Source organism: Equus asinus, chromosome 4, assembly GCF_041296235.1.
Source record: "Equus asinus isolate D_3611 breed Donkey chromosome 4, EquAss-T2T_v2, whole genome shotgun sequence".
Lineage (NCBI taxonomy): Eukaryota > Metazoa > Chordata > Mammalia > Perissodactyla > Equidae > Equus > Equus asinus.
In genome coordinates, this window is record NC_091793.1 from 23,954,835 (window position 1) to 23,969,872 (window position 15,038).

Genomic DNA, 15,038 nt, shown 5'->3' on the forward strand with positions numbered 1-15,038 from the left:
ACTGAAGACACCACTCGATTATTTAGTTTTTGCAAAGGAAGCCGCTTCTTGTCCCACGTCAGGCGGAGGGTGCTGGGACCTACCTGGAAGGGGTACTGGGAGGCCAGAGAGAGGGGAGACCACGGCTAGCCAGGCACCAACCCCTCTGCCAGGCCAGCCCTCTGGGTGGGCGGGATGGGACGGGGTGCAGCTGGCCTTCCAGATGGGCGTTCAAAGAGGTGTCACACAGCAAAGGCCCCGGGGCCTCTCCGAAGAGGCGATGCTCAGAAGCAGCCCAAAGGAAGGTGGACTCTGCCTGGGTGCCCTTCCTGGCTTAGAATAAGACCCTTTTATTCTGGGAGCGATGGGGCAAGGTGCTGGAGAAGCAGTTCAGCGCCCGGGGAGGGTCTTAGAGCTCTGGCGGTGTGATGTGAGCCAGGAAGCTACAGGAGAAGAAAAACCTGGTGGACCGGCCCCATGTGCCTGGGTTTCGAGCTTCCCAGAAACATTTCTCGAAGCCCTCCTTTGGGGCTGTGAGATGACTCCAGACCCCACCTACTGGGGATCCCCTGCTCCTGCCGTCCAGCCTTCCTGGGTTAACACACAGCCCTGGAGGGCAGGGACCGAGTCCGGCCGTGCTATGCCGCAGCCTCCAGCTGGACATCGGGGCAATTGGGCGCTCAGTGAGAGCTGAGGAGGCTGGCTCAGGGGCTGGTGTGTTGGGTTGGGGGCTGATGGCCCTTGGGGTCTGCAGTGGAAGAGGGCTAGAGCCTTTAGTCTTCAGTCTGGATGGCTGTCCCCTTTCACCTCCATGCAGTCCTCATGCCAGCTTTAGGTCTCTTACTGGAGCCTTGAGGGGCCAAAGAGCCGGCCTCGGCGGATGACTCCTCCTCCTCGCCCTCCTCTTCCTGCTCCTCCAATCCCAGAGATCACTTGGTCAACACGTTTGTTTATTGAGCACCTGCTGTGAGCTGGGCGCTGGTGCAGATGCTGGGGACACGGCAGTGAATACAGTCACCTCCCCACTCGCATGTGGTTTCCATCCCACTGGGGGAAAGAATAAATACGTATCTAGTGTGTCAGGTGGTGACAAGCACTATGGGAGAAAAGATGGGGGATTGGGGAGTGGGGGGGTGGTTAGGATGATTTTGTAAAGGGTGGTCTGGGAAGATGAACAGAGTGCTGAAGTAGGTGAAAAAGAAAGTCATGGGCAAAGATATCCGGGCAAAGAAAGCTTCAGCAGAGGGAACGGCTATGCAAAGGCCCTGAGGCAGGACTGTGCTTGGTGTGGTCAAGAACCAGAGAAGGCCAGCGTGGCTGGGGCCAAGGGAGCCATCAGGAGACTGGGAGGAGCTGAGGTCAGTGAAAGGGGTGGGGGTGGGGGCATGGATAGGGCCTTGCAGATAAATGGAAGGACTTTAAGGTTTTACTCTGGTTGAGGTGGGAAGCTACCAGAAGGTCTTGATCTGAGAGGTGACATGATCCAACAAAGGTTTAACAGAATCGCTTGGCTGCTGAGGTGAGAAAAGACTGCAAGGGGATCTGATGGACAGACTCCAGGGGGATCCCCATGAGATCCACCTTCTGACGTGCACGCCCTATGTGGTCCCCTCCCTTGAGCGTGGGTGGGGCCTGTGACTTGCTTTTAACCAAGAAAATGTGGCCAAGGCGATGGGATGCTGTCTGAGCTCAGGCTGCTGTAACAAGTTTAAATAACAGACGTGTATTTCTCACACTTCGGGAGGCTGGGATGTCCAAGACCGAGGGGCCAGCAGATCTGGCCCTGGCAAGGGCTCTCTTCCTGGCTTGCAGACAGCCACCTTGTCTCTGTGTCCTCACAAGGTGGAGAATGAGGAGCTCTGGTCCCCCTTTCCCTTCTTATAAGGACACCAATCCCATCATGGGAGCCCCACCCTCACGACCTCATCTAAACCCAATTGCCCCCCAAAGGCCCCTCCTCTAAATACCATCATTTTGGGGGTTCAGTTCAGCATATGAATTTGTGGGGACACAAACGTTCAGTCCATAGTAGATGACGCTTTTGGGATTACAATACATAAGATTTGAATGCCCCTCTTGCGTGGGTGGCCTCTGGCTGACAGCCAGCAAGAAACTGAGGCCGTCAGTCCAACAGACGGTGAGAAACAGTGTCCAGCCGACAGCCCCAGGAGCCCGGAAGGAGATCGTCCCCGGTCTAGCCTCAGATGAGAGTGCGGCCCCGGCCAGCACCTTGATTACAGCTCTAAGACTCCAAAGCAGGTGCCCAGCTGAGCCACGCCCCGACCCCTACCCACAGAAAGCAGGCCAGAAGGAACGCATGGGGAGCTGAGTTTGTGGTAATGCTGTTGTGCAGCAATAGGTAATACAGGTGACAAGAGCAAAAACAGGAGACCAGTGGGGAGGCAAGAGTGTTAGCCCTGGCGAGACGCAGTGGTGGTTTGGACGGGAGCCGGGGGAGGTGTGGAGGTGGATAAAAGTCTGAGTCTGGTGTACTTGGAGGCCTTGCTCAGAGTTCCAGGTGACGTCTCTCTGTGCCAGGCAATGTGCCAGGTATTTCACAAAAATGCCCTCGTTCAGTCCTCGCTCTTACTCTTGGAGGTGGGCTATATCCGTTTCACCTACAAGGAAAGTTCAGCTAAAGAACTTGGCCAAAGTCACTCTTCTCATAAGAAGCAGGCCCAGACTCTGGGGACCCCGAGTTCAACCAGGCTCTCTGCTTCCCGGGGAGGACCTGAGAGGCTGGGCCTGCAGGCGGCGTTCCCCACCCCCACCCCCAGCTGAGCAGCAGCCAGACAGGACTGAGCCTGCAGAAGTCCCTCAACTTTGTGAACCTTCTGTAACCCTTGCAGTTCAAGGGGAGGAGAGCAGACCCTCAGTGTCCCACCTCTACTCTAATTTCCTCCTTGGTCCCTGACCCCTTCCTGTCCAGCTCAGACAACTCCAGGTGCATCTCTCCCTCCCCTCCCCACTCCCCTTGACCTACATTTATGCCCATAAACACATCGATGCTTTTAATATTTAAGTCCCTTCTAAACTGTTAAGCTCCTACACATCCTTCAAGATCCAGCTCAAATGGCCCTTCCCTGAGCTCTGCCTCCTTTTCCCTATACAGAATTAATCGCTCTCTCTACTGAACCCTTTGTAATCCCAACCACTTCCTTCCCACTTGATGGCATCAGAGCCCTCTGGGCCTGACACACGACCTGGGACATGGTGAGTGCACAGGGGACATTTTGGGTGAATGAGAGAGTGCACAACACCTGAGGGCCCCCTGCCTGCTCAGTAGGGGCTTTCGCTGGCCTCGCTCCCTAGGGTGGTGGGCCCATCAGCCCTGAGGTAACAGAGCCCTTTGTATCGCGGTCGCCATGGCGACTCCAATGGGGGGCGGGGAGGGCTGCTCCCTGGCAACCATCCGGTGGTCTCCACCGCAGCTCTGCAGTGTGGATCTGCACTCCCGGCTTCAGCGCACACCAGAGTGGTTCACGGGCTTTCTGACGTTATGAAAGAGGGTGGAGAGGTGAGGCGGACACCTGTGCGGTGGGCCAGGGGTCCGCCAGGACATGGGATTCCATCTTGTCTCTCCGCATTCAGAGTTGCTTGTGACTGAAGAGTGCCCGGACTGTGACAGGACCTCCCTCCCTCCCTCCTTGACCCACGTCTCTCCAGACCTTTCCCTGCAGGTCAGAAACTGGCAGCGAGTCCACACTTCTGTTCCAGCCAGTCCAGGCTGCTCTGGACCGGGGGGTGCCACTGGGGCAGACAGGGGGCTGCCGGGGATGGGGAACGGGGACAGGAGCAGAAGGCTCACATGAGACAGAGGATGTGGGGCTTGGTTTCAGCGCCCCCTGGGGAGGTCCCATTTCTTTTCTGAGCCTCAGTCTGTCCTTCTGTGAAAGAGGTGAGTTACTACTTTCTCTGAACACCTGAGTCCTGGTGAGGATAGACTACTAGCTGCGAGGACGCTTAACATACGAGCTGTATTAGTTATCTCTTGCTGTGTAACAAATCACCCCAAGCTTAGCAGCTTAGGAACATCTGTTATCTCAGTTTCTGCGGGTCAGGAACACAGATGCAGCTTCCACGGGACTCTCACAGACTGTGATCAAGATGCTGGCTGGGGCTTCAGTGTCATCTCAGAGCTCCACTAGAGAAGGACCCCTTTCCGAGGCCACCCACGCTGCAGGACTTGGTTCCTCGCAGAGTGTTGGGCTGAGAGCCTCCGCTCCCCCCAAGTCGTGGCCATCCACAGCTCCTCGCCGTGTGGGCCCCTCCAGAGGGCAGCTCACTAGAGGAAGTTGCTTTCATCAGAGCGAGGGAGCCAGGAAGAGCCAGAGAGAGTGGGAACAAGACAGTCGCAGGCTTTGATAACCTCATCTTGGAGTGACATCCCATCCCACTGGCCATATTCCATTGGTTAGAAGTCAGTAGGTCCAGCCCACAGTCAAGGGGCGGATTCCCCAAGCGTGTGAAAACTAAGGAATGGGATCATTGGGAGCCATGGCAACCGCCCCCCTCAGTCCACCCTCTAGCCCCCCATGATGTCCGTCCCTTCCACAGGCAAAGTACATTCACCTCCTCCCCAGATCTCCAAAAGTCTCATCCCATGACAGCATCAGCTTGAAATCTAGAACCTGGTCCCATAAGTCAGGCCCAGGTGTGGACGAGTCTCCTTGGGCGTCGTTTCTTGAGTTCAGTCCTCCATCAGCAGATCTGTGGGACTAAGCCAGCTGCCCTGAACACACCCAACATTCAATGGTGCGGCAGACATTGGATAAGAGCTATAGACATTTCTATTCAAAACTGAGGAAAGTGGAGACAGGCAGGAGTCACCGGCCTATAGCAATTCTGAATTCCAGCCAGGCAAATGTTGGACTTTGCTTGATTTGGTTTCAAGGCCTGGAAATAATTCTCCGTGGCTCTCAGCTCTGACTAATGGCCCCGTGCTTCCACTCTCTAAGTTATTTTATTTTAAATAGAAGGGAGCATGGGCTTGCATCTGAATAGTTTTCTCAGATCGCTTTCTGCCAGCAGAATTTGGGCATCCACTGGCACCCCCAAACATTGTACAGTCTCTGTCCCTTTCACTCCAAGCTGGTAGTACTTTTGCTGGTAGAGTTTTTTCAAAAACTGTGAAACTTATAGGGGTTCACTCCATAGACACTGGGGCTCCTGCTGAGCGACAGCATCCTTCCTGGAAGCTTCCTAGAAACCCCGTCATTCCATGAAGAGCATCGGTGGGCGTATCCTTAGCTCTTTCAAGGGCCCTTTGTGTGACTGAATAATACTCGGATCCTTTCGTCTTTCTAAGGTTTTAACAAAAGCTTGCACAGTCACGCCCTCAGCTACATTTTCCTGACTGCCCTGAAGCCGTTTCTTAATTTTAGCATCTTTTGGCATCTGCAGAGGATGAGAATTTCCAAAACCATTGAGTCCTGTTTCCTTTTTGCTTAATAGTCCTTCCTGCAATTTCCCTCTCTCCTTTCACATTTCACTACAAACAGCAAGAAGAGCCCAGGGCCACCTGCAATGCTTTCCTTGGGGACCGCCTTCACCAGACGGCCCAGTTCATCAGTCACATGTTCTGCCATCCACGTACCACAGATGACAGTGTCGCTGAGTTGCTGTCACTACGTGACAAGGACGTTTCTTCCTCCAGGTTCTAATAACATGTTCCTCACTTCCTTCTGTGCCTTCTCTGGCAGCATCCTCCAAATCCAGATTTCTATTGATTGTCTGTTTAAGGCAGTTCAGGCTTTTTTATCATGTTCTTTGAAATCCTTCCAGGCTCCACTACTTCTTGATTCCAAAGCCACTCCCTCATTTTTAGGTATTTGTTACAGTAGTATCCCTCTCTTAGTACCAAAATAGATATTAGTTATCTATTGCTGCTAACAAATTACCACAAGGCTTAGCAGCTACAAACTATGTTCTTAAAAAAAGAACAAACTTATTATCTCACATTTTTATGGGTCAGGATCCCGGGTGTGGCTAGGCTGGGTCCTCCAGCTCAGGGTCTCCCACAGGCTGTAATTAAGGTGTCAACTGGGCTGTGTCCTCATATCAAGGCTCAACTGGGGAAGGAACATTCATTCATTCAGTTCTTTGAGGACCATTGAACTAAGGGTCTCTGTTCCTTATGAGCTGCTGTCCGGAGGCCACCCTCAGTCCCTGGCCACATAAGCCTGTTCTTCGGACAGCTCGAAATGTGGCAGTTGCTGCTGTCAGAGTGTTGAATTAATCGGATGTTTTGCTTGGCAATTTTTCAAGAGAATAAAATTGCTCTGGTTCTTAACCTGCTTTGAGCTTACCAGAAGACCAAATTGCTGGGTGACCTTAGACAAGTCACTCTCCCTCTCTGAGCCTCAGTTTCTTTATCTGTAAAATGAGGGCTTGGATTAGCTAACCTCAAAGATCCCTTCCAGCTTCAACTTGCTGCTCCTGTGCGTCCTTATTACAAAGACGCTGGCAACTCAGGTCGAGGTACTAATTATCCATGATACGATAAATTGTTTTATCTTAATTCATATTATAAAATTCACAAAAACTTTAAAAAATGTGATAAAAAATGTGACTCAGAGAACATGAGTAAGAAAAAGACCACCTAGGAAAAAGGATCACAAACCTGAAAGCTGCAGAGGCTTTTGAAGATGCCAGAGCTGCCCCCCAAAATTTGGCCCAATGGCCTGTCTTCAGAGGAAAGACCGAGGTGACACCAGCGTGGCTTCCTGCTCCCGGTTCTCCTGTGTTGGCCAAGCTGGTTCCCTTCCCTTGAGCTTGACTGACCAGCTGGTAAATGGACAAAATCCTATTTGCAGGGAGGCAAAGAGTCACCAGAATGGGGGGCTTGGGGCAAGGCACCCCATAACCAGGGGCCTGCTGGGGGCTCCTAGGGGAGTGTTGGGAGGTGCAGATGGGGGAGAAGACGGAAAAAATGATTACTGAGGAGGAAAGGGAGCCCAGGGCCCCCAGGCTGTTTGAGAAGGGCCTTTGAGGCGCTGGTGGTGGGAGTTGCCAGGGCTTTCCAGAGACGCAGAGGCTGCAGGGGCTCGGGAGGCGGGCCCAGGGCCAGAGGTGATGGGTGGATGGGCACAGGGCTCCTTGGGGGTGGACAGTGCCGGAGAGGACAGAAGCAGCATGGGGCCCTCGGGTCAGGGCTGGGCAGACTCCCTCAGGGCTCCGTGTCCGGCTCTCAGCTCATCCTCTTTCACAGAGACTGTGTCATCGGAGACGTCGGAGTGTGTTTCTTTGTCTACAGGGCTGAGCTTGGAATTGCCTGTCCCAGAGCAAGCATCGATGGAGCTGGGCCCACGAACAGGTAGGGCGGGCTGACCAGGGCTGACCGGGAACACACTGAATGCACGTCAGGGCTTCTGGGGGGCCCTCTGGGGCAGCAGGGACCGGCCCCTCCCCCCTCCCTCTGTCTTGCTTTGGCTTCCAGACCCACAGTGGGGCCCTGCCAAGGCTTCCTCGGGGCATGCTGTTTGTAGATGGAAGAAAAAAAGGGAGGGACAGGAATGTTGCTAAGCCCCTCCCATCTGCCAGGCCCGAGGATGATGACCCCGCTACAGCGCCCTCCTCAGGGGCTCAGAGGGCAAACAGCCGCCCCTTGAGGGCACCAGAAGGGGCAGCGGCTAACGTGCATGTGCAGTCGGAAAGGAGGGCTAGGTCTGCATCTACTGCCAGAAGTAGAGACCCAAGACACAGGGTTGACTTTTCTAACAGCAAGTTACAAAGCAATACACAGGATCCGATCTCACTTATAAACAGAAGTGGAACAAAACTATGTGCCCAGCAAGAGGGCTAGAGGACCCGTCTAGAAGGCTTCGCAGGGAAGCTCACCAAACACGCTCACAGCTGTAACCTGGGGTTGAGGATGTGGGGGGCGCGCCGTGTGTGGGACTGTCTTCTGTGTTTTGCACAGTAAGGAAGAATCTGTATACTGCTGGTGCCTTTTGAGTGGCTTCCAGTTGGCCGTAAGATGCTCGTTTGTGTGTCACTAAGAAAGAGAAAACCCTGCTGGTTAGACAGGGCCGTTGACTGTCAGATGCAGGCTGATGTCAGAGGTGCTGACGCGAGAAGGAAGGACACTTAGAATGCAGGAATGCAGGGTCTCTCTGGGTCTGAGCTCCTGCAGCCACCTCCTCATCCACTCGCTCACTGATGGACTCACCCACGTCTCGGATGCACAGGGCTCTCTAGCGGGTGCTGTGGGAGGTCCAGGACTGTCTGACTCGTGGACCCCTCTCAATGATCCCCCCATCTAGGAGGGGAAATGAGATGGTTTGTAGCTCACAACGATGGAGAAAGGGAAAACCCAGGGTGGTGAGCGATGCGTGGAGGGAACAGAGTTGTGGAGCTGAGAGGAGGGAGCGTAGAATTTTGACGTAGGGAAAAGGAGGGGCTGACCTTCCAGGTAGCAGGACCAGCCTGGGCAGACGCTGAGAGGGGGGACGCTCAAGACGTGGGTGGAGAAGAAGCCACAATCTGGCTGGAGCCAGGGATGGGGGAAGAGAATGAGGAAGGGACGTCGCAGGTTGGGAGAGAGAAGCCCCCGGGGCCTGAGAGTCAGGAGCAGGAATGCAGGGAGGAGGAGGGGAGGGGAGAGGTGGGAGTGTGAGAGCCCAGAAGCGGTTGGAGTGACACCACCCACTAGCCAGGAGGATAGAGGAGGGAAGTGGGCGTTGGGGAGCAGCTCCGAATGGGGAGCAAAGACCAGAGCCCAAATCCAGCTCTGGTCCTTTCCAGCCATTCGACTTGGCCAAGCCCAGGAATGCCCTCTGCCAGCTTCCGTGGCTGCTGGTTTTCCTCACTGGATTGCTGCGGGGTTCAAGGAGGGGAAAGGAACAAACCAAATGGAGCCAGGGACACTAACGCACAGAGAGGTCCAATCCCTTACTCACGGTCACACAGATAGGCCTCCGGGCTGGACAGGCTTTGGGCTACAGATCCCATCGACAGAAGCAGTGTGGGATGACCGTGTCCCCTCAGACGCTTCTCCCTTTGTCTCACGATTTCTTGCGCATGCTTCTGGGTCCCATGACCTCACTCTGTCCCCATCCCCTTTTCTGCTCTGAATCTCTGGGGCTCTGTGTCCGTCCGCCCCCCTCCTCACCCGCGTTGCTGTCTCCCTTCCTGCCCTCCACTGTCTGCACTTGTCTGCCTCCTTCCCTCCCTCCCTCTCCCTGTTCAGGTACAACCACTTTGACCAGGGCCCGTGTGAACAACAAGGAAGGCCAGCAGGACATGGACTCCTGGAGAACAGTCCGCAGCCCCCCGGACACCTCCAAATTCAAGTTCCAGGCCCCAGTCTGCCCGCAGACGTCCCTGCACCGGGGAGGCAGCCCCCTAGGGCGGGCCCACCTGGAGGAGGTCCGGCCTCCACCCCCTACAGCTATCAGCCGGGACTCCCCCGGCATGGACCCACAGCCTGGGTCCCTGAAGAAGGGGGAATACAGACCGTCCTCGAGGGAGAGCAGGGCTTCCTTCCGAGAGGGGCCTCAGCCGCGCCAGAGGCTGGAGGAAGGCCCCGACGTGGGGGCCCAGGGCCCGAGGAGCCTGAGCCAGAGGAGCAGCATCATTCCTGACAACATTCGCCACAAGTTTGGGAGCAGCATGGTGGACCAGCTGGTCTCTGAGGAGCAGGTGTCAGGGCGGGGCCCGGGAGGCAAAGGGCGGCGGGAAGGTGAGGCATGGAGATCTGTAGTGAGGACCCCCAGGCCCCTGCTCTTGAGCACAGGGTCCCTGTAATGATATCCTTAGAAAGCGGAGTTGACTGAACACCTGCCGTGTGCCAGGCGCTGCGCACTGTCTACGGTCTTCACACACAGCAGCTCATTTACTCTCGCCAAGGAGGAAGGCACTGTTATTACCTTCATCTTACGCAACGGGGCCCAAGGCTCACAGGGGCTCAGTAAGTTCCCCAAACTCACTCGGCTGTGTGGGATGAAGACCCAAACTGGGTCAGCGGATTCTGGAGCCCTGGCCCTTCATGACTTTGCAGTTATAAGTCTTGTGTTTGAATTAGATGCTTTTAACTCGAATAAGCCTTAAAAGAGAAAGCAGCATTGAGTGGATGGACAGCATGGTTTAGGAATCAGAAGACCTGGGTTTTCATCCTCGCTCTGTGCCTGAATGTTGAGTGACTTTGGTTAAGTTACTGCCCTTCTCTGGGCTTTAGTCTCTACATCTGTAAGGTGAGGCAGCTGCACTGGATCAGGCTGGCAAACACGTGACATGCATACCATAACTTGCCGAGCCTGCATTCATGGCAGACATCACTAATCGATGTCAGCACTTTTGCCCACTGGATACTGTCACTACTGGTCAACTGAAAGTTGAGACAAAACTTATCTTCCATTCTAGTCACAGGCTAAGGGTCCTCCCTCAGAATGTCTCTGGCAATCTGAGGCATATTTTCAAAGCCCCCATCTCAACCCTCATAGCAACTATATTGTGCAGCAGGCCAGGCAGGAGTTATTGCTTCCTTTTTAACAGATGGTAAAACTGAGGCTCAGAGAGCTGATGCGATCTGCTCAGGGTCACACTGAGCAAGTGGAAGATCCAGGGTCAGAAAGGCTGTGGGCCAGGGCCCCTTCCACTTGGTCATCTTAAGGTGCAGTGACCTCAGCCACCTGCTAGTCTGCCCCACTTGGAGGATCATGTCCCGATTTGAGGTTGGCTGCACGTCCCTGTCTCTCACTGCCCCCTTGGCCTTAGGAAGGTGCTGGTTCTCTCTTTGGTCATCATTGTCCTGGGCTTGGATCAAAGGATCTGGTTTTCTGTCCAGCTGTGCTATAGATCGCAAGTGTATCAAGCCAGCAGATATCAGAGCTGGAAGCTACTTCAAAGATCATCCAGGTTCCGCCCCCTCCTCTATTTTACAGGCAGGGAAACTCAGGCCCAAAGAGATCCAGAGGCTTGCCCAAAGTCAGCAGCTGATATATGGCAGAATTGGGACTCAAACCCAGGTTTCCTGGCTCCTAGGCCTGGGCTCAACCACTCTGGGCCTCAGTTTCCCCATTGGTACAAGGAAGGAGTTGGCCCCGATGAAATGCAAGGAGCCACTAGAGCTGACATGTGTGGGGCTTCGATTCCAGAAGGCCTCCTGGGGCTCTGGGACTCACCAGCCGTGTGATGGGGAGTCCTTGCCCTGAGGCCCAGCTCCCCATTTATAAAATGGCAGGAACAGCATCACCTCGTAAAGAGCTCTCCTGATGAGGGTGCTCAATGCAAGGAGGATGCCCATGTGGGAGGCAGGGTGGGGTGAGGGCATGAGGGGCCTTCAGCTCTTCCATTCTCCAGCCTCGGGGGCTGGTTGAAGGCTAAGGGTGGGGTACGGGGTGGTGAAGCGGAGCAGAGCGGGGAGTCAGAGGGGAGACATCGGCTTGGCGCTGCTTTGCTACCCCTGTCTCTTCTCCCTCCCTCCCGCCTCAGGCTCGAAGGGCCATTGGCGAAGCCTTTGACGGCCAGAAGAGGGCAAGCTCGTGGCCCAGCAGGACCCAGAGTCCCACGCAAGTGTCCTCCATCTTCTCAGACTACTACGACCTGGGCTACAACATGAGGTCAAACTTGTTTCAAGGTCAGGCCAGAGGGCAAGGGTGGGGGCTGTGAACACCCATGGTCCCCAAGGCATCGGGCGGGGAAGGCCCTTTATGTGTCCACCCCTTCCTGGACCTCAGATGGGATCTGAAACCCCAAGACACATCCCCAGAGATGCTCATTTCACAGCCACCAAGGTCTATCTCTATGCCAGGCCCGGTACCGAGTGCTGGGAATGTCCAGCCCCATGGAGAGTCTGTCCCCACCAAGCAGACCATGCATCCTATTACCAGTCAGCCTGTCATTCCCCCAAATCATTCCCCCAAACAGCTCGGGTGTCCTAATCTGCCAAGAGGAGGCCCGGGCACCTCTGGCCTGGGCACTAGTTATAGTGACAGTATCCGGATTTCTGCGTTCAAAGATCAGCTCACCTACTCACTGGATGTGGCCTCAGGCAGGATCCTTAACCTCTGAGCCTCAGCTGCCCTCTGGACAATGGGGATAACAATGATATGGCCCTCATCGGGTCATCGGCAGGGCTCTATGAAGGGCTGAATGGAGGCACCTGGCCTGTGGCTCCCAGCGAGCACTCAGGGGCTGGCAGGCCATTATCTCTCTGTCCCAGAGCCTGGTGGTGGCAGCACCTGGGGAAAGGGTGGGCTGGAGACTGACATCTACGGTGCGTCCTGTGGGTCAGCCGGCGTCCTGTTTGCCCGGGACCTTCAGCAGGAGGAGGTGGATCTGAAGCTCAGATCGAGGCTTTTCTTCTGACTCCACAGTCTTTCCCCAGCCCCAAGTCACTTCCTTAGCTGCGACCCTTCCCCGAGGGTTTAACGGATTGGTCGGATGGGGGTCCACGGCCGGCATTCGGGGGCTTCTCTCTGCCCTCACATTCTAGCTGGGCCCCACGGCAAATGGGCAAGTCTGTCTGGCCCCCTTCCTTCCTCCCACCTCATTTCAGGCCTTCTCCAGAGTCCCTGGGGCCTGGCAAACCTCCTCACCTGGCTCAGAGCCCCGTCACCCAAGGAACCAGCCAGCCACTGGAACTTTCTGGGCTTTTCTTTGAGCTTGGGGAAGGGGAGGGGCTGGAGAGGGGAAGAGAGAATACAGCTCAGATTGTCCTCTGTCCTGGGCCTCAGGAATTGGCCTTCCACTTGTCTCTTTTACAATTACCACCAAATAGTTCTTACATACAACCTTATACGGTAATGTCTGCACAAATGCAGAAGAATAGCATAAGAAATGTCTGCGCATGCCCTGCTTGTCATCCAGCCTGAGAATCGCAACTGTGCCAAGGGCATGCTGGAACCAGCTCTTACCAGCTTCCACCAGCTCACAAGAGTTGGTTGTTGAATTTTTTCTGGAACTGCTTGGCATCACAGTGCTATCCTACAATTGGCCACCGTAACACACGCGCTCCAGAAATTGGCAAGCATCACCAATTAGAGCGTTACCTTTAGCACAGAACCATCAGCGTGGCTCACCTGCATCCCTCCAGCTCCCACCACCCAGGGTGGCCTTTGTGCTTGCTGCTCTGGGGTGGTGAGGCTCCTGTGGTTGAAAAGGAAATCAGAGAGGATGCGGGCCAGATGGGGGAGGCCACTGGAAGGTGAGAGGGGAAGCCAAGGTATGTCTTAAGCAGGAGAATGGCATTGTTGGATTCAGGGAAAAGGATCACGCCAGTTATCGTGTTGAGAACAGACATAGGGGAGCTGGGGCAGAAACAGGGAGACCAGTGAGGAGGCGACCGCAAAAATCCAGGTGCAACAGGTGATGGTGGCTTGGTCTAGGGAGCAGAGCTGTACACTGCACAACTCTGGAGGGCGCCATTGCGCAATGTAGAGGCCCAGGGAGGTAATGCCTGATGCTGTCGGATTCTGGGTATCTGGGTAAGGTAGAGTGGACAGGATAGGCTAGTGCATGGATTGGGGTGTGTGAGAGAGGAATTAAGGTTGATGCCGAGGTTGTTGACCTGAACTGCTGGAAGGATGGAATGGCCATTTCCTGAGATAGAGAAGGTTCCAGGAGGAGCGGGTTGAAGGAATCCTATGCCATGCTGAGTCATAAAGATAATCTTTCACATAGTCTTCTAAAATATTTCATTCTGCTTTTCACATTTCCGTCTTTACTCCACCTGGAGTTGATTTCTCTTTTTAGTGTGAAGCAGAGATTTACTTTAATTCTTCCTCTATGTGGATTAGCCATTGTCTCAGCACCTTTCCTTTTTTTTTTTTTTCTCCCCAAATCCCCCCCAGCACATATTTGCGAATTTTTAGCTGTAGGTCCTTCTAGTTGTGGTATCTCAGCACCTTTTGTTGAACAGTCCCCTCCTGCCCCCCAGGGACCTGCAGGGGTACCTCTGTCTATGCATCGAGTTTCCACGTGTGCGCGGCTCAGTTTCCAGGCTCTCTGCTCTGTCCCCCTGTCTAACACTACACTTTTAATTCCAAGGTATTATAAGTCGTCTGATACTGGTTGGGGGATCTCCCTGCAACGCCCTCACCCCCCTCCCTCAGCTCCCATCGTGGCTATTCTGGATCCTTTACTCTTGCCTATAAACCCTAGAATCAACTTGTCAGTTTCCATGAAAAACCCTGTTGGGATTACGATCGAAATACGTGGAATCTATGGCTCAATTTAGCGGCGCTTGTCAGTTTTATGACAATCAATTTTCCAATCCACGAATATCGTGTGCAGATCCATTCACTTAAATCTTCCTTCAATACCCGTCAATAATATTTTGTAAATTTTTCTATAAAGATTATGTAGCTTTTGTTAGATTTATTTAAGAGAATTTACTTTCTGCTTCTGGCAAATGGTATCTTTTCAAAAATTACATTTTCTAACTTTGTTGCTTACATATGCAGGGGCAATTTTTACTTTTGTACATAAATCTTGTATAAAACAAACAAAAAATTTCCTGGCCAATTTTCTAAATCTGACCATTTTACACCTGAATGCGGGGAACTGTGACAGACTTTTAGAAGCCTGTCTTGAATTTCCATCTGGAGGAGTCTGCCCCACAGCTCACTTGCATGTCTGATCTGGAAGCCTTACTCAGCTCACCTGTTCATCCCAATCATTCGTCTGTAGAGTCTTCGGCGCTTCTCTTTAATGATGGCGATGGCTACATTGATGCAGAGTATGTAACATGTGCCAGGCGCTACTCTAAGTATTTTGTATACATTTTACTTTTCTCGAGAACCTTATGCAGCAAGTGCTATAATTTGCAGGGTTTTTTTTTTTTTTTTGATAGAAAAATTGAGGCACAGAAAGGTTAAATAACTTGCTTAAAGCCACACAGCCAGGACTGGTCACAGTTGGGATTTGAACTCTGGCAGCCTGGGGCCATAGTTCACATTATTAACCACTAGGATCTTCCCACCTTTATACCATCTGTCCGGGCCGACTTGTCCAGGACGACGGCGCATAGAAGCAGGGAAAGTAGGTCTCTTTATCTCATTCTTGATTCTAAAATTTCACCATTAAATATAATATATTAAAAAGGATTTTGAGGACAT

The 15,038-nt window shown here is 53.6% G+C and overlaps 1 protein-coding gene across 1 annotated transcript in view; it reads left to right on the forward strand.

The window, feature by feature from the left end:
• Positions 1 to 15,038, forward strand: part of CIMIP4 (ciliary microtubule inner protein 4) — a 20,085-nt gene continuing 5,047 nt past the window's right edge. Inside the window, exons 1-2 of the mRNA XM_070506930.1 lie at positions 1 to 9,621; positions 11,413 to 11,557. Of these exons, the coding sequence (XP_070363031.1) occupies positions 8,950 to 9,621; positions 11,413 to 11,557 (817 nt within the window). The 5' untranslated portion in view covers positions 1 to 8,949. The remainder of the gene's footprint in view (positions 9,622 to 11,412; positions 11,558 to 15,038) is intronic.